At 40.8% G+C, this 20059-nt stretch overlaps 1 protein-coding gene across 1 annotated transcript in view; it reads left to right on the top strand.

Annotated features, from left to right (window-relative positions):
• LOC124159026 (cytochrome P450 306a1) overlaps positions 1-20059 on the top strand; it is an 80078-nt gene that overhangs the window by 11882 nt on the left and 48137 nt on the right. The window contains exon 2 of the mRNA XM_046534513.1: positions 4987-5571. Coding sequence (XP_046390469.1) covers positions 5181-5571 — 391 coding nt within the window. The 5' untranslated portion in view covers positions 4987-5180. The remainder of the gene's footprint in view (positions 1-4986; positions 5572-20059) is intronic.

Consider the following 20059-nt stretch of genomic DNA (forward strand, 5'->3'; position numbering starts at 1 on the left):
TCATCTGTCAAACCTTTTCCAGGATAAGGTCTCATCATATATCTTTTAAGAGGAAAGGCTTCATCACCTACAATGACCATTGGCAGTTAGAAATTTGTTCCAGGTAGTGCTCCACCCCTTGGAACATTGAGCTGGCCATGCTCCAGAGCTCTTCCAAAATTCGAGTTTAAAAAAAAATACCTCCATCCGAGTTTTTCCCGTAAGCTCCGACGTCTACCACAATGAAGTTGTAGCATGGGTCAACTAAGGCTAGAAGTACAATGGAGTATGAGTGTTTGTAATTCCAGTATAGACTGCCTGAAATCTTCGGAGCTTGAATTGTAACATGCTTCCCATCCAAGACTCCAATACAGTTGGGGAACTGCCACTTTTCCCAAAACTCAGATGCCACAGTGTTCCATTTTGCTTCATCTGGCACAGGCATGACCTCGTTTTGAATAACGTCCACTATTGATTTACATGTACTGTGAATGATAGCAGCTACAGTCGATCTGCCCAGCTGAATGAAATTGTCTTGAAAGTATCCCAGGTTGCAAGAAACCTGAAAAAAGATATTTTGATAGATTTTAACATAAAATTATTATTCTAAAAGAATATTTTTTAGGAGGGCCGGAAGAGTGCAGGAAAAGGTTGGGCTTCGTTTCGATATCAGCTCCGTTGAACTCTACAGAAGAGGAAGACAAAATCAGGACAAGCTGCAGCCAAAAAACAAAAGTACAAGTACGAAGACATTTTGGAATTTTTGCTCCATCGTATTGTGGAGAGAGAAACCCTCTCAAATGTGCCATCAATAGAATACCAAAGGGATGATTCTCAATTTGACCCAAGAGTGGAAGAGCCTGAACATGATCCCGAAAGTGAGCTTGAAAACCAAAACGATGTTTCTCAATATCCTGGTACAAGTTCAAAGATTACAGTTCAGCCTACTTCTCTAGTTCCTCCAGCTGAGTCCACGCAAGCCATTTCTGGGAAAAGAAACCACTTTATTAGGCCATTGAATGCTACACGAAGGGGATCAAATTATGAAAAACCGGCGCAAGAGTCTCCTTCAAGCCAACTTATGGCGTACGTATTAGCCGAAAAAGAGGCAGAAAAAAACAGAGTTAATCCAACCAATCCTGAACAGTACCCTATCGATACTTTTCTTGCTAGCCTGGCTCCAGTTCTGAAATATTTGGACCCCGTATTATTAAACCAGGCAAAAACTTCAATTTTCACCACTGTGCAAGACTTTGAGTTGAAGCAGTTATCAAAAAATGAAAGCGTCGCAGGCAGCAATGATTCCTCCTCACGTTCATCATTCACCAATGAATCACCTCATTACAGTTCCCTTAACGAAAGCAACCAACAAATAACGAATCCACTTTCCGTGCATACGATGAACCACGCCTCGTTTTTTAAATTGTAAAAATAATAATATTAACATGTTCAGTATTAAAAATTTGGCAATTAAAGTATTGATTTTTTGAAATTGTGTTTCTATTACCACTGGTGACTCTCTTATACAATTATGCAAAACTACAGAAATTAGAAAAGAAGAATATTTGGTCATGTGTGTGTGTTATATATATATATATATATACACACACACATATATGTACACCTCCTAAAAACGCACAAATATGAGAACATACCTTAAGCACACAGCCAGACGTTCTCTTGGTGGAATACATCTCCTCCAAAAAGTATCGTTCTTCTTCAGATGTTCTTGGATCTTGTCGAGGAGAAGATGGAGAAGAAGGTATTTTTTGTCATTCGAAAATATCCGTAGAACTTGATTTCATCATACATGAGACGATGAAACAGGGTATTAAATTCTCCCTCAATGGGTCTTGATTTCTATGCACTGTCCACCCAAGTTCTCTTTCTTCGCCTCCTCAAAGTTTCCTCTTTTTCCTCTTCATCTAGAGCCAAGGCAATCACCGCTTGATCACTGTCCCGAAAGTTTGAAAACATGATCGAGATCAGAAAAACACACCACGCTAGGAACAGAAATGAGACAATACTGACGGCCGTCGCACGGGGCAGTGACGGGCCAGTGTGTTCTCCTACCACCGTCACCAACAATCGTCCGTGCCGCGGCCGTGTGTCGGCCGTGTGTCGGCGCGGGCTCGGTGCGGTTGTGTGTGTCCCGGCCTTTACACGATACATTAACACGTACGGGTTAATGTCTAAATGTATGAACGCGTGAATGAACACGAAAATGCACCGTGTAACCACCCAACTTGTGCGAATGCATGAACGGAAAATAGAACCTGTTCTAATTTGGTTCATGCATTCGTACATGTTCCGTTCCGGTCCACAAAAATCATTCACGCAAACGTACATTAACTTGTACGTGTTAATGTACCGTGTAACCAGGCCTAAAGTAGTGTTACATGGACCGACATTGTATATGCCGCAGCTAAGGCAAAACATTTCATTCATATCGACCTGTTAATACTAAGACCCGCAAATTTGGTTAACGTATGATAAAAAATTACTAAATTGCTTGATTTCTAGGCCATAGGCCAGGTTGAATTCCGTGCGGTGAGTTCTATTGTGATCTTGAGAAGTTCATAGGAATAATTTATTTGTAAAATTCTCGTTTCTCGTTTGGTGATCATCGTCCTACCTATTATTACTTAGGGTCCCTCCAAAGTTGTTGGGCGGAGTCCGATAATATTTTACCGTGCACTGTATCTAATAGAATATTAAATTCTATGATATATTTCTCCGCAGTCTGGTTGAAGAGTCCTTTCCAGTCGTTTCATTTTTTTGTTACATTTCCAGTTGTAACACAAAATTTTTATGTGATTAGCAGAAATTACTCAATTTTTGGGAACACTTCATTTAATTTTAAACATGTGTCGTTCATCCTAGCCTTTGCTGTCAAGAGGAGAGTTTTTTGTTTCAACTGCAACCCTGATAAACGTAATTAAAAATATTTTTTGCATATGTGTGTTAAATTATAGTTATCACGCTTTTAGAAGATAACGGAAAGCTGTTCCTTTTTAAAAGATATTATACTTTTAAAGCATATAAACATTTGAATCTCAGCGACATATAATAGCGCCATATAGCGTGTATGTAATAGCGCCAGAGTGTTCTCCATTTGACGAGAAATCTTTCAGGAATAAAATGAAATACATTTACGCATGGAGACTTCTTAAAGAAGGGCATATTCCGACCCGTAAAAGCTTGAGTTATACTGCCATTTCACTCATTTCTTGGTTGTTTTATATAAATGCCCGCAGCTTAGTGAATAGCGCTGAGAAATCCATGTGTGATAGTGTGTTTTCACTCGTTAGGGACAGCTTTGAGAAATTATGTATTTGATAAATAATAACGTCGGCCTCGATGGTGACGGGGTAGAGTTCCTGTCTGCCACGGTGAAGGTAGCGAGTTCGATTCCCGCCTGGATAGGTTGCCCTTGACAAGAAATTGGGTGTATGTAACCGCAAATTGTTAATTGTTGAGTATTCCAATGGTAAAAGGCCAAATTGATGCTGTTTAGGGGGAAAATGGAAAATTAAAATTAAATTTTATCATCTCAAGCATTAATTCTGATTATCACCTCTAATTTTAGTTTATTGCCCCGTGTAATTATTATCTATCATCTGTTAGCATCGCAAGTGGCGACTTTAGTAGTCCACTTTAAATGGACAGTTTCTGAGTGTACATTTTGCGATCGATATGCATTTTAATTTCATATTTGCGCAGTATTCAACAAGATTTCGTGTAGACTTGGGTTAAATATACCCATCTTCAAATTCAATTACATTATAGAAGATACACTTTCCAGCGTTATTCGGTGGATATCTTTGATATTTACCATAATGAAAAAGTATTTTCTATTTCTTCACTTAATTATTTCAACCGACCCAGGTTGAAAATATCATTATGTACCGAAACCTAGGGCGGTTGAAATAAATCAGTGTGGAAACTTATGTTGATTTCCAATGGCATTATGTGCCAAGGCCTGGGTCGGATGAAATATCTCATATTGATAACATAAATAATAGACTCGTATTATGCTCGCAAGATCTGAACTCCATAGCGTTCACAGCTTTCTGCAGGACGCTTTTAACCACTCTTCCTCATTCTTCTACGGCGTGACCCCGCTCCCGCATTCGTGTCGATTAGCAATTCGATCGCGACGGAGACCACACGCTTATGGAGTCATCTGGATATTCATGGGCACCGAATAGTAAGCGGGGATGATATTCAAACGGTCTTCCCGGGAATGAGAAGCGGAGCTCCTTCTACGCCGCGAGAGGAGCTCCTTTTTTTCAAATCCCATGTCGTCCCCACGACTTTGAAATCGTCTTCAGTCATCACACATCGGCATTTGCAGCGGGGACTTGCCCAGGAGCGTAAGCAACCATCCTGCCCTACCCGCCCGCTCTCTCCCTCGCTCTTTGTCTTCGCCCACCCTCTCTCTCTCTCTCTCTTTCCCCGTTGCTGCATCGGTCCCCTCCTCCGCACCTCCACCGCCAGCTCTGGAAGCCTCCTTCCCCGGCCATTGCTCTCGCCTCAACCCTCAAGGCCACCCTTACTTCCATCGCCTATACCTACCTTACCTCTTCGGAAAAAAGTTTTCCCAGCGGATCCACACCCCCTCTTCCTTGCCCCCCCAGACTCTTCCCTGTGCTTCTTTGAAACCCCTGCTTTGCCGAAATCGTGCGCCGCCTGTAGGTTCATCCCTGGAAAGAAGAAAACCCCGCGGTCAAGTGCTACCGGAGAGATTAGTGTTTCTGGTGTTCCTCGCGAGAATAAGGACTCGTTTGTGTTGGCTTTCTGGATGTGAGGTCTCCTTAAGTGTGTCCATAATTAATCTCGCAGACTGTCAGCGTTTATGGAAAGGGAAAGGCTCAGATTTTTAATTTTTCTCTTTGTATCCCTGAAGATAATAATCGGTGACCTCATGTAAGGGTCCGTTAGCGTCTCTTGTGTTCCTCAAGTGGATAGAGAGAACTATTTCTGACTGAATTTTCTGCCTTGCAGTCTCCCGTGGTGCCCGAGATTTTTCACGCACTCTATCGACCATCGAGGAAGTTATTTTTCAATCTTCGTAACTCCGAGGGAAAAGAGGCCTATTTTTTCGTGACGATTGCAGCCGTGGTTCTTCTCCTCTATAGACTGCGCCCAACCGGCTCGGATAAGTGCTCCCAGCCGTCTCTCATCTCGGCGGCTGCGAAATGTCCCTCGCGGACACGTGGCGGAATCTGCCGCTTCCGGACCGGGCCCTGGCCGTGGCGGCCATCCTGCTGGCCTTCGCCGCGACGCGTGTGGCATTGAGGGGCTCCGCTTGGTGGTGCGGCGGAAGAGGAGGTCGCCTCCCCCTGCCCCCCGGCCCGTGGTGCCTCCCCGTTGTCGGTTACCTGCCGTTCCTGGACCCGAGGGCGCCGCACCGCTCCCTCGCCGAGCTGGCGGCGCGGTGGAGGGCGGAGGGCGTGTTGGGCGTGTGGCTGGGCTCCGTGTACGCCGTGGTGGTGACCGACCCGCGACTGGTGCGGGAGGCCCTCTCGCGGGAGGAGTTTGCGGGTCGAGCGCCGCTCTACCTCACGCACGGCATCATGAAGGGGCACGGTGAGTCTACATCAACATCGGCACAATACCCAGCGAGCCACTGCTAGGGTTTTTAGTGGTGGAGGATCAATCACCAACATGCATCGTGCTATGGGACCGCCACATTCACACCGCATGGTCGTAGAAATATTACGCATATTATACGTGCATATCCATACAAATACTAAAGGTAAAAAAAGACAATACAGTCAAATGGCGAAGCCGACTGGAATGGACATTAAGGTCTGTAGCTGGCGAGCACTTCGTCCGATTACATTCGAGAGAGTTAGGGGTAGACCCGTAGGCGTCTGAGCTTAATGAGAATTTCCAAATCGTCCTGTGCTGCAGAGTTGGCTCGCGTCGCCTTGAGAAAGATTCTTCGCGAGATTATTCCCTCCCAAATCCTTAGAAAAAATACTAACCCTTGAGCATCGTTTGTCTCTTCATGGCAGTGCCTACGTATTTCAGCCCAGGGATTTCTATTGGAAGACGAATATCCAAAGACTTCGTTTTGTTTTTAAAACCGGGTGGATCTGAGTACGGGCTGTATGGACTCAGTAGAGGAAGTGTTCTGGGCGAGGAATGACTGAATTTTACGCTCACTTGTATGGGGTGGTGGGCTTGACACTGATCGGAATAATTCCGCTATTGAAAATAGTGACTCAAACTACTCACCATGAGGGCAATATCGTCGTCAGAATGAAAATTTTCGAACCCAACAAATTCCGGTCGCGTTGCTAACCAAACGGAATGAATATTTTGGAATTAAAACCGATCATCGTCGAGCACATCCCCCCTAGCCTCTACTCTTCTTACATGACTTTCCGGCCTCTTACTCGCTCCCTTACCCTCTAATGCATATTCCCTTTTCCGGGTGCAATCGAGTTAAATACGACCCAATCGTGCCCGTACGGCACCGCGCCCGGTGCTCCGGTACGCCTACTCTTGAAGGAGGTAGCCTAGTGTTCAAATTGTCGATCACTCTAGTTTGTAGACTTCAGAAATAAACCCCAAATACAGTTCATCTACATTTATATCCAGGAGGTACCGTGCAAGCCACCTCCAGGGTATGTGGCACTGGTTTATACCACACCAGGCATTTAGCACTCATCCTATCCATAATCAGATACGCCCTCGCTTGCACGATACAGGCAAAGTACACAGGACTGCGATATGCGGTCAGACCAGAAAGTTAGAGAGTGCTAAGGTAAGGAAAATGTTAGTATAGTAGTTAGAAAAAAATATTAGTTAGTATTAGTACTAGCTATTTTATAATAGAAACGAATAGCTAGCTGTTAGCGGCCTTCGGATTTGCTTCTCTATCTCGTTCTGTCCAACCGGGCGGGGTGCACCCGTCTTTTCGCACCCTCTTTAGCTAGTGGCGGTCCCAGCCGCTGAGTTGAGGATGGGTTGGGCGTTCGAGGGAAGGGAGAGAGAGAAAGTGAGAGTGGGGTTTGCGAATGATTTCTGCGTGCTTCAACTTCCGCCGCGCGCGTGGGGGGAAAAATGGGCGGAACGGGTTGAGGGTTTTCTTCAGCGGTGGGGCTGGGCAGCAGAACTCGAGGAGGGGGAATTTTGAGTTCCTCAAGGGTTACCGTTAAAGGCTTGGCGTGTTCGGGGAATCCGCTGCTAAATTGAGCCGATAAAAAGAGAAATATACTGAATTGAATTTACTGGGTGTTTCAGGAGGAATCTCCGATACTTCAAGAGGTGGTAGAAGAGACAATTTCAAGCATTTTTTGTCCATAAACGTAGGGTCGCAATACCTAAGTTACTGAGCAATGGCAACGCAAACATTTTTTTCGAAGTACTTTGCAGTTACCATGACAACATTTCTTCTTGGTGATCCGGCCTTTTATGTATATTATTTCATTTTATCCTCTGGATTTTTGAGGACATTAAATAATCGAATTTGGACGTAAATGTGCGATTATAACTGTCTGAAACAATTTATCTCAAATTATTTGAGATTGCGGTATCGTATTGTTAATGCACGATCAAAGATTAAGGTTAAATTAAGCTCAAATCCGGTTATTCATCCATATTGACCTTAGCCTACGATGGCGTTTTCATAGCCTAAAAAAATAAGGTTTTATTCGCCACTTACCTGTTACATCAGTGATATCTTCGTGGAAGTCTTCAACTTATTTATCCTCATAGTCTGTCATAGCCATTTCAACCTGTACTGCAACAGTATCAACCAATTAAGTCTCTAATTTTACCGTAATCATCCTTTCATTGCACTCTAGCAAGCTTTTCACACCCATTCCAGCGGTCTTTCTGAGCGTTATCCCAATCCCAGGATTATCATTAAGAGATCCTGTGTGTATAATCGTATAGCTTCCACTCCAAAAGTCTCCCTCTTCAGGCCACTTCATTTGCATCTCTGAATTTCCACCTTAAGGTTTTCTAGCTTGCCGCAGATCCTAAATCATCTCACGTTCCAAATGCCTATCCTCATAGCTTTATCACAGTTGACCGACCCTCTCGGATAGTCCCCGCCTGGAGATCCGAATTGGGGACTGGTTTACCTTCATCTACATCTACATAACACACTGTGAACCACCTCTATGGTATTTGGCAGGTGGTGATCAATCACCAGCATGCAGCATGCAATTAGACTCCCACATGCACACCACACAGTCCAAAAAACGTCACGCATACTAACAAATTATACTACGATATGCTGTTAGAAATAATAATAAAATTTAGAAACATGCATTAAGTTTTACATAGGTTTGTAGGCTACACTACAAGTCATGCGATCTATTTATGAGTTCTATCGCTACCTTTATAATATCTTACTGATCGTGGAAAAAAAGACATTCTGAATCTGTCTGTCCTACAGTCTATCTCTCTTATTTTTTTGTATCATCTGATCTTCCGTAGTATGTTGATGTCCGTAAGATATGGCTGGCTTCGTTAGAAAAGACACTTCTCTTGAATTTATCTAAAAGGTTTAGTATATTTTTCAATCTACGGTCCGACAGAGATTCCCATCCGAGTTTATCTAAGAGGTCAGTTACACTAACAAGACTATCGTAACGGCCTTTCTCATACCTGGAAGCTCTTCTTTGCGCGCGTTCTAACTCTGTTATTAAGCCTTTTTCATGAGGGTCCAAAACACTGGCAGCGTATTCTTAATGGGGTCTAACGAGGGATGAGCTAATAATTTCTCTCACTTTGTCGTCGCACTTTCCTAATATTCTTTTAACAAAACCCATTTTACGATTACCTTGACCGGTTATTTCCCGAATATGTTTATTCCACGATAGATCATTATTGAGGTGCATGTGGCGTATAGATCATTATTGAGGTGCATGTGGCGGTCCTCTTGCATGCTGCATGTTGGTGATTTGTCACCCCCTGCCAAACAACCTAGAGGTGGCTCACAGGGTATTATGTAGATGTAGATGAGTCTAACTCCTAGATATTTCACGTATGTAACTGCCTTCAATTCGCACCACGCTTGGATAGCAGCAAGGTCATTCGTTAGTTCTTCGGTGTGTTTTACTTGAGAGATTTGCATCATGTCTGATTATTTGAAATTAGACTAGCTGCGATTCCTCGGGATTATGATGTGGTCGTTTACTCTTGCTTTCCACATTGCACTATTAAAGCCGTTCAAGTAAAATCTTCCACGCCTGCAGTGGAATGAGCGTCGCTGTACCGACCAATGTGGTATCAAACTTCACTCATATGAAGACGAGATACTGTCCCCCGGGTGATGTGAGGCATTGTTGTTGGCGTCCTCCCATCGCCAAGTCACGGCACAGTAATATTGTATCATTTAGATGGCCTATCTTACCCAGAAATAGATCCATACCACCTCCGAATGCAGTCGCTTTTTGTCCACGACTGCTTATTCGACAAGTAAACTCGCTTATATCGTATCTAACCTCTATATCTAGGGGTTAACCCACCATCCGCAACCCGATGGATGCACTCGGTGGCTTTTAGCTCAGCCGCGTGATTGACAGAAATATAGATATTTCCCTGCTCTAAGAATCTCTTTTGGTATGTGTAGATTTCATTATAGGATCAGTTATTTTAGGGAATAAAAATTTAGAAGAATAACACCATAATTTAGTAATTTCATGATTTAAAATGCCATTGACGGAGGCATTCCAATTGAGTTTAGATCGCCCAAGTAATTTAGATCACAAATTAGCGCAATACTTTCCCGGCAATTTTAGCAGCGATTTTTTGCTGTGAACTAAGACGAAAGCCCGATAAAATTCCCGTATGCGTGCGTTATTTAGTGCATGACCTATTGCAAGTTATCCCTAAAAAATATTGTCTTCATAGTTTTAATTTTATGCTCGTAGACAATGTCAAATTGCAGTCAGATACTCGAACAATTTCGCTAAGGAAACTTTTGTCGCTGTATTTGAAAAAATAAGTGAATCGAGGTGCTGCGCTAGAATTATTCCGTTTGCAATTTGTGATCCAATAATTCAAATCATCTGATCGATTGTCGAAGAGTTCACTGTGTGAAATTTCATAATATTAAGATACAAACAACCGCAGTAATTTTCCAAACTATTTTTTTTCGAGGGAATAAATTAGCGTGGAAAAGTAATACGGCTGTTTGTATCTTATCAATCCTAATCGTTCTAAGAAATTTTTCTGCCGATTCATTTGAACAAAGCTAATAACATATTATCATCTAGGGCAGCGGTTCCCAACCTGTGGTACGCGTACCCCTAAACGCCGAAAATAATCGCTAATGCCGGAACATACTTCCCTCTATTTATACAATTATTGATAACAAAAATTGTGTCACCTACCTGTGGTGAAATTATGTAATATAATGTGCACGTTACATTTTTGGGGATACAACATTAGTTATATAGATGTAGAGGGATACGGAAGGAAGAAAAGGTTGGTAACCGCTGATATAGGACATAATATACTCGACTCTTCGGAGTGCGATTCCACGTTTTTTTGTTTCCCAGCATCTCCAGTCGTTCGCTTATCCTAGGCTCGGATTGTGCCGAAACGGTAAACATCTGACCTGACTTGGTAACTCGAGAGAGAGATACTATTTATGCATGTGCGCATTCGCGTCAAGAGAGGGGAAGAGATCGCACTCAGGTGGGGTGACGGCGGAAGGAGGGTGGTGATCTCTTGCCTCATAGCTCTGATCCCCGAGAGGGCTATCGGTAGAAAGTGAAGGATTCATTGGGGAAGGAAGTTGAGAGGGGGAGAGGGACGGTAGGGATCGGAGCGGGAGATAAGAGATAAAGTGGGTTGTGGGGTGAGAGGCGAAGGAATTGGAGGGGTGGCGGGCGGGGGCGGAGGGGAAGGGAGCCAGCGGTGGAAGAGAGTGACATTATTGATGTTGGCAGCAGCTTACCGACCGTTGGCCCCGTGCACGCGTCCTTGAGACGACTGGTATAGCGGGGAGCAAGGGGGGAGAAGAGTAGGGGGGAGAGAATGCTCTGTCGTAGGTGGTTGGCGACTGGGTTGGGGGAAGGGTGTGAGATAGTTTGTGTATACTAGCAAAACCCAACATGAGTTGTCCTGTCTGAGTATATTTCTTTATATCTGGATACAACTATGTATATTTAAATCCATGGATTAGCGTTTGAGGAAGGTAGATGGCCTTTTACTTGAAATAATATATGTGGTAGCAAAACCCAGTATGAGTTGTTCTGTCCGAGTAGATTTCTTTATATCTAGATATGTTTCTAAGTGCCAGTAATCTCCAAATACGTTTTTGATAGCGTTAGCGATAATAATTAGCGTTTGATCGGAGGATACAGGACCCTGGGGGCGAGTCACAGGAGGGTAGATCTATTGATCTCGGGTTTGCAAACGTACAGTTATATTGGCATAGATCACTTCTAGTCCATGTATGCATGCATGCTGAACGCTTGCATTTATTTTTTTACGGAGCGATGGATGGAAGTCGCCGTGCCGAGACGTAGGACGGTAAGTTGGTTGGTGCGGATTGGAAGAGTTGAGATTCTTAAAGGCGGCAATTGGAGGAAGTGCAGGTATCATATTTATGCAGGGTGGCGGTTGGTTGGTAGGAAAAGAGGAGACTGTGGTAATAATGCATGCGTACGTCCGAACCTCTCATGCCTGCAATGTAAACCGCGAGCGTGATTTGCGCAAGAGTGCTTTCAGCATTGCGTCTCCTTGAGCGCATAAGAAATTGTCTATTTTGCTTGGAGATTTTTTACATGAGATTTTACGTTTATATCACTGGTATATCTCCATTATATCTGAGTTTTTTATTTTGTCAATTATGCATAAGTGATTTTGTACATTCGGCGGCGCGGCAGTTATTACGCATAAAAATACTCCATGAATTCGAAATTTATCGCATTTAAAAAATTCGTCTGACTTGATTATTTCTTCCTTGGTGAAAGAGGTGCGATACCACGAACCAGACTCGTTGGAGGCATTGTACTGGAATTTATGCACTTAAGCAAAATGACCTCTATTTGGAGGCATTTCATTTACGCGTTGGAGATAATAAGGGGCCAATAAGAGGCGCCTTCTCCACGTGCTCGCGCAGCGTAGCATTTTTTTTTGCATTTTTAGAGAAAATATAAACTGGAAGATTGTAAATGCACAGTGAGTTCAATAGCAGTTCGTCATTTTCTTACGTTCTCGTTGGGAAACTTTTCAGGTCTCGAAGTCTCTTCAATAATCTCTTGCATAGTGAGATATTAAACCCTTTGATTGTTATGCGCAAATAAATTCTCAATGTTGTTGAATATTTTCTTTTAGGGAAAAGTGAAAGCGATGAAAACTCTTTGTCTTTGTCTCTATGTCGAAGAATTATTTATTAACATGAAGACTTTTATCCGAAAAATATTTGATACAAGATTAAATATTGCAGCCCAAACTTGATCTTTAGATCTCTAGAACAACTTTATCAAATTCAGGTAGAGAGGATTAAGAATTTTCACTCAGTAAATAATTTTCATGGGATTAGTTGTTAAACCGCAGGATTTCTTCAATGAAATGGCTAAATATCTTCGCATAAAACGCTTTGTGTGAGTAATCTGATTGAATTGGTTTGTGAGAGAATAGGTTGTAAAGCATTAAGCGCGGAATATTTGTGTTCTTATATATTGGACCGGTAACAGCTGTATTCATTATCACATCCAAATTTATAACGCACAATCCTCTCTCGAGACTTGCATGAGGCAAATGGTACGTCTCGAAATCTAAATGTCGATCTTAATATACTGAATTTTATTGCTAAATTTTTTATCATTAAAAAAAAAGTTAAGTTATATTTTACAAAGTCAATTTATCTTTATTCGAATTAATATTTTTGATTAGATATAGAATACTTACTTGGCCTTTTTAAAATAATGCTAGATTATAGTTGCAATGACGTTAGAATTACGACTTTTTATTACGCAATATAGTTTCTGGTCATCCAATCATGCCATAATTAAGGGGAATACGAATGAATTATGAAGCGCCGAAGATTTATTTCTCAAATCGTGTCCATTAATTTTTCACTTGTTACGTACGGACTGTTATATAGGTTACAGCTATGGGTAAATCGGTCATTGACTCCGATTCTTGTCATTCTATGTTTAGAGCATAGCACCTTTTTTATAGGAAGAAAAAACATGCAATGGAAATTTATAAACATGTTATCGGGATTTTAAGGGGACTCCCGATTGAATTACCTCTCTTAATATTTTTGTAGGCCCGAAGTGCCGGAAATGATATTGCTAATTTTAGTTAGCCTCCGATACTTGATACATGTTTCTAAATCAATACTGAATGAATTCTTCTAGACCTTAGCAATTGAAAAAGTGGATTAGTAGGAAGGGAGCGGGTTAGATGTCGCTTATAGTATGGTCCAATTAACGGTTATTGCTATGAAATTTAAGTAATAGTTTCATATTAATCAAATTCGAACGTATGCTTCTGCATAGATATTACTGCTTTTATATTTACCTTACTTAGTTCACTAGTATGAACATCAGTAATACATATTGCTTGTTATAAAACATTAAATTGAATTTGTTTATCAACTATTTTCTTATAATGGAAATGCTGTTATTTTTATACACTTAACTTGAGAAACATTTCATTTCCTAATCGCGGAAATTGATCGTAGAGTATTGAAATATTATGATGCGTGAGTAACAACGTTCGGATATATTGATTTGCTTTTGAAGAGATGTATGACTTATCTTTTTTCCTTACTTGTAATATCATCATTTGAAGCTCATAAATTCGATCGAGTTCGAATTTGTCTCAGTAGTCAATCTTTGTTTTATTTTCTTTGCTATTTGCTTAAGAGTTTTAAGATTCTAATCTATCTTCTGATTCCGCTTTTAAACAAAGATAAAATTAAAATACCTTCCATTAGATTTTATTAGCCATTCCCAAGTTACAAAGTGGTGATAATATTGCTGCTCGGGCGTGAAAAATTGGTATATTACTATCTCTCTGTTCGGTTAAGTTCGATGGGTCAATGATAGTTGTCACTTTTGCGCACGCCGTGTGCTTGCTCGATATCTGCAGCATCACTTCGTCTGCAGCAAGAATGTATTGATCGTACTGGTAACGTGCTCGTGAACAATTCTAGGTCACCTCTGCATCCTTTCCTCGTCATTGTAGGTGTCCTACATTGGATTCATTAAACATTGGTGTATTGATTCTGACGACTGGGTTGTTATTCGCTTTTCGACCGCGCACTACGACGCGACGTATATCCTACTGTGCTAAAGGCCGAGTTGAAGTCAGCTTGAATGTGAGGAGAAACGTCATGACCATCTGCCCATCATGACAATCTTTGGACGTCCAACATGACCACATCACCATCTTTGGATGATCGCCAAAAATGACCCGCTGGTTCAACATAAGTTTTAGTTTAACGTGGATGTTCTAAGAAGAGTAGAGGATAATTCTTGAAAACCTTAGGAAGAGGACGGAGCTTAATCGTTCACATACTCTGACGAAAATAATCGTTGAATGCAAGGTCGGTAGAAGATGGCCTCGGATGAGATGCAAAGAGAAGATGATGAAAAGTGTGAAACAGAGGAATTATCAGGCACTCACCCCCCAAAAAAAGAGCTCCGTACAGGGAGGTTTAAAATATTCTTATGCCACTCGTAGCACGAAAACGTTTTCCTATTGTAGGAGCCGGCAGGAAAGGGCTAGAATTGCGTCAAGCAAACCTTCTAATTACTGACTAAAGATTTAGTTGATATTATGAACTATCAGGTGTTTGCATTCTTTGAAAGTGATGAAATGTATACCATAATTTTGGCTATTAATACTAATCAAATTCAAACAATGTGACGAAGTAAGGTATAGAGATCGGGCGTAGAAAGAAAATTGATAATGAGTATGCTCTATGGATCATACAAACTAAATGGAGTTTAACATTATTTTTTATGCTAAAATCATTGTTACACGATTAGATCATAAAGGAAACTTTGTTTTAACCAATATTTGCAATCGATCACATTTTACCGTCTGCCACATCAAATTTATTAGGTTATTAAGTAATTCTGAAAAACACGTGCTTCCGAGGAATTTTTTACCAGTAAAATTATCTTTTTTCGACGTAAAATACCTCCATTTCAGCTTAATTAGACGATTATTTGCGAAAAGCTATTTTTTACGAATTAAACACGTTATTCTTCATTTTCGGATAGGCCTTACTTTGCCGCTATTTGGCGACGTCGAATTTCCAGGGTTTATTTCACCAACATTGGCTTTCAAGCACTTTTTAGCAAGCACGAATTGCGTCACATGTGCTACATTGTGGACTTGTGACGTCAGCACGTTGCTCGGATAAACTTATCGTGAATTTCGATCTGAGAAGATTGGTGGTGTAATTGACTGACTCGCCTGACCGGTAATCGGTAGATCCGGTTTCGAATCCCGGCTAAGTCAAATATTTATTCATGGCGACTTCATCCTTGGTGTATATAATGTCGCAATTGTTTAAAAATAAATTAAGAGAAGAGTATATTTGCTTTGGATCCCACCGTCGCGAACCTACGTTCTTAAAGTGGACCGTCGAGGTTATGCGGGAAGAGATTTCCAGGTTACAACGACAGCCGTGGCGCCAAAAAATGTTCCCTTGCCTGGGGGTGCTCTTTTATTTTCCGCACATTTTCTGCGAGGTATTTGGGACGTCGTCCTTGCAATGCCACGAGGAGATTCCTCCCCACCCTCCATACATCTCTCGACTCTTCTGCTTCTTCCCCTATAACCCGTCATCCTCCCTCCGGACACCGGTCTTCTCTCTTTCCCCTTTCTCCCTCCCCTAGGTCTCTCCTTAAACATCCATCTTTACGATCCACCCCTCTTCTTATATATCCCTCCTCTTCCTCCGACCACCTCAAGGCGGTTTTAGCCTTTTCGCGAATTCTCAAGGATTCGGGTCATCTTCAAGTTCATGGCTGTTTTATTTTTTACTATCCTCCACTCACTCACCCACTCTGTGGTTATGATGTACCACATGCTCAGCGGAATTTGGAAGAAGTAGATAATGCATGTATAAATTCATAATGTATAGGTCGTAATAGTTAAACGGCTGTGATAATGCGATTTGGAAGGCAAGAAAAACCACAGCATTATTTTCCCGAGGAGTCGCTGCTACTCCACTAACTTTAATAATTCTGTTATTTGAGAAGTGGGATAACTAGCGATGGACTAAGCAAAAAAGAAGGATAGGAAAAATACTTAGGTGTGAAAAGATTATCTGAGAGGAAAATTGAGTGGAGACCAGTGTGAAATCAATTTGAGGATTGAAAAAAGATCGGATGCTTTCCCGGCGTATGCTGGTAGTGAAGGCTATACGACTCGTACCCCGAAACGTCGGTGGAGAACTCGAATAGCGTTCACTACCAATTTTAGGATTATTGACCAGTGATGATGATGATAGGTCGCAATACACAAATAGGTTATATATTTCCAACTCGTGATCCACTTATTTTATTTCACTTTTACATTTCATATTTCTCTCGCACGCCTATGGTAGTATAGCTATAATATTAGTTGATGGCAAGTAAGTGGAAACATATACTTGGCTTTGAAAGTTTGATAGGGAATTATGGTTGCCACAAATGGATGCGGCAGAAAATTAGTGTTATCATCAGAGACGTGGCATAGTAAAACAAATTCTCTAACGGCGTGAATAAAAATTACGACGCGTAGAAGATTTTTAGTTCGAGCAAAAATCAGTGAAGTGTCGTGAGCATTTAACTCGTGTGTATGATCATATAAAATGAGTCATATTTGAAACTACAGGATAAATTTATAAATAGCAGATGATAAGCTAGGCGTATTTCTCAAATAAAATTTTATAGATTCTCTCTTTGTAAAATGGAGGATCTGCTGTCAATTCTCTTGTTTTCTTCACCAAAGCAGAAATAACAATCCTCTGGTTGTAGTGGAATTATTTGAGATTTGCAAGATTGCTAGCCTATAACCGTAATACTTTTTCATTTAATAGTTTATATCATTCTCTGTAAATTGAGTTGAAAATGGTTCAAAACTTAGCAGCAATTATTTCTGAAGTTTCTCCCGGTAATCGAGTCTAAAGATATTCCTCTGTACTGTTAGCAAAATTGAATTCGTAAAAAATGTTTTACTTCGAATTTGCGCAGTCAAGGTATGCACCGAATATTGAATTGATGTGACTCACTAAAAATACCTCCCTCTAGCCTCAATGCGGCCTTAGTCTTTCCGCGGAATCTCAACGATTCGGGTCATCCTCGTGGTCTCGGCAATTTTTATTTTAACTACCTTCTTTTGCTCATCGTCCACCAATAGCTCACTTGGATGACCAGTCTTATTTTTTGTTCTTTTTCATTCCGATCGATTGTTTTGTAACTTTTAGCGCTCGTGTTCGTGGATCAGCGATGTGTGGCGAAATGGATTACGAGTTCTCTCTGTTAAATAATGTTTTCTCTTTCAAAGTCGACAAAGAGGAATGGCAACGCAAGAGCACAAAGTATGATGGAAGGGTAATATTTATAATGTTAATTGTATAATTTTATACGCAAAGTTTCAGTACCAAAATTGTTAATCTTTTCTGTGATATTATACTAGAGGCTCTTGAGGGAAAAAATGGATGTGGAGTCGGTACATGAGTTGGTGGAGGTAGAATATAAATTCTTACGAATGAAATGGTTGGAATATATTATGGTTGGTGGTTACCTGAAATATTAAGCTCTTCAATAGGATTAATTGATATTCATGGAAACGAAGACCAAGCCGGGGTATTAATATGAACTTGTATCTATTTTTATGATTTTATAATTGTTGGATATATTTTTTATTGGCGATTGAATTTATATCGCGGAAGCCCTCTGTTTTTTCGGGGTCATGAGTATAAACATTGATACCCTCATATCTGTAGCTATCATTTTACGAATCAGTTTTGATGGTAAATTTCAGGGAAACATGTCCAAGTAGCGTATTCATATTCAGAGTATTCATGTTTACTTCGTCTACCGCGAAAAGTCTTCTCGCATTACTTATTCTTGTTAAACGATGGAAAACTCTTTGGTTTTGACGATTAAATTGAAAATCCATGGCTAGCACGATGTCAAGATCTGTTAGGTGATACCTCTCCAGATTATAAAGCAGAGGATTTTATTATATCAGACGGCCAAAAAGATCACCCTGCTTGGTAACGGTAAATCTTTATAAGGGACGTGGACGAAGAATGAAGTAAACCCTCTTCATCAGGTTTTTGCTGTGTCGTTGATAATTTGGCAGCAGATGCATTTCTGCAATGCTGAGACGAATGTTGCGAGTTTGTAGCATAAAGTTATTCAGTGATTAAATATTTTTTGACCATATTAGGTGATCCTAATCACCGCGTTGGTAACTTATGGACTGCATGCATCCAGTAAGTAAAATTTCTTGAACATTTGCTATCATATCTTAGAGCCAATGCTTATTTTTACTTTCTCACTGCAGGAAAAAATTATATATATCTTTTGTACCGCAAAATGATGCATTTTTTGCACGGGTTGAGCTTTCTAAGCTACATTTGTTTCTCGCGCACGAATAAAATCCTCCAACTCTTCGAATGTATCAGTTATTTCAGTGATTATTGTGCAGTCTTTTTGGTGGTTGTCTATCAATTCGATTCCCAATCACAAAACATAGATTTTTTTGGTGATGGTTTACATCTCGACCGCTGTAGTTGCTTTCTCGCCCTCCTGCGTTTACATCGTATGGAATGCACCGAACATCGATAAAACTTAAGGTCATTGTTTCAGTCAGCTGGAGGATAAACTTTGAAAGCTGATGGGATTTGATTTTCAGATCACGTGCTATTTTTGTGTGCCAACCCATGTCGCGGTTCTCTTGCTCAAGCCTGTTCCATGCATTTCTGGTTTCCGGCCTTGAGCATCTCTCTGCAGCGCGATATGCGCCTCACGCAACGAAAATTTTATGCTGCTGCGTTCATTTTATTTCTTAGCTTAGTAACGTCAGCCTCAGGCATTGATCAAGTATTCAGCCCTCTCAGACTCGACCCATGTTGTATTGAGATCCACTAGTTGAGCCCACATGGAATCCCATGATTTTTGCATTACGGGATTGCTTCAATGGGATTTAATTGACATTCTTGGAAACGAAGACCAATCCAAGGTCTTAGTATGAATGTGAATAAAACAAATAAAATGATAAAAATGATACAATCATTGGATATATCTTTTGGAGGTAATTAAATTTATTTCATATGGGTATAAGGGATATAAGCATAAACACCCTCATATCCGGAATAATCGTTTTTAGAATCGGATTTGATAATTAATTTCAGGAAAACATTTGCATGTTCAATTAGAATATTCATTGGATATATAAAGGGTGGAGAAAATTGTGCCATTGAATTTTAACCCTGGATAGCTGATGCCACTAGGAACCAAGTTACTTATGATTTTTAGGTCGAAAATGCGCCATTTTTAAACTGTAGAATCTTTGAGCCAAGCGCTCCTATTGGCTGCGAGTTTGCCTTGTTGCTGAATTCTCTTGAAAACTCATGTTTTCGAATACTTTTCCTGCCTGAGATCGTGATGCATCCAAGGCAAACTCGCGGCCAATCGGAGCGCTTGGCTGAAAGTTTCTGTAGTTTAAAAATGATGCGTTTTCAGCATAAAAATCATTAGTAACCTTGGTTCCTGTTGGCGCTAGCTATCCAGGGTTAAATTTTCGTGACACAATTTTTCTCCGCCCTGCATACTTAAGTGCTAGTTTTATTTAAATTTCCTTATAAATTAAGGGATTTTTAAAGTTATAGGAAATGATTCAACGCTCGAATACTCGCATTATATTCTTCATGTGGCTTGGATTTCCTTGGGAATTTTAGGGTCAGTTACAATTGTTGAATTCCCTGATAATATTATAAATTCATGGTAATATTGGTTTCATTCCCAATTTGATCGTTAATAAATTTTTCGACGCTGCAAGCACCATACGCAGGTTAAATAACGTATTAATAAAGTACAAAGAGGCGGCATCTTTTTATTTATGGTAGTACTACCGCAAT

This window comes from Ischnura elegans, chromosome 5, assembly GCF_921293095.1.
Source record: "Ischnura elegans chromosome 5, ioIscEleg1.1, whole genome shotgun sequence".
Lineage (NCBI taxonomy): Eukaryota > Metazoa > Arthropoda > Insecta > Odonata > Coenagrionidae > Ischnura > Ischnura elegans.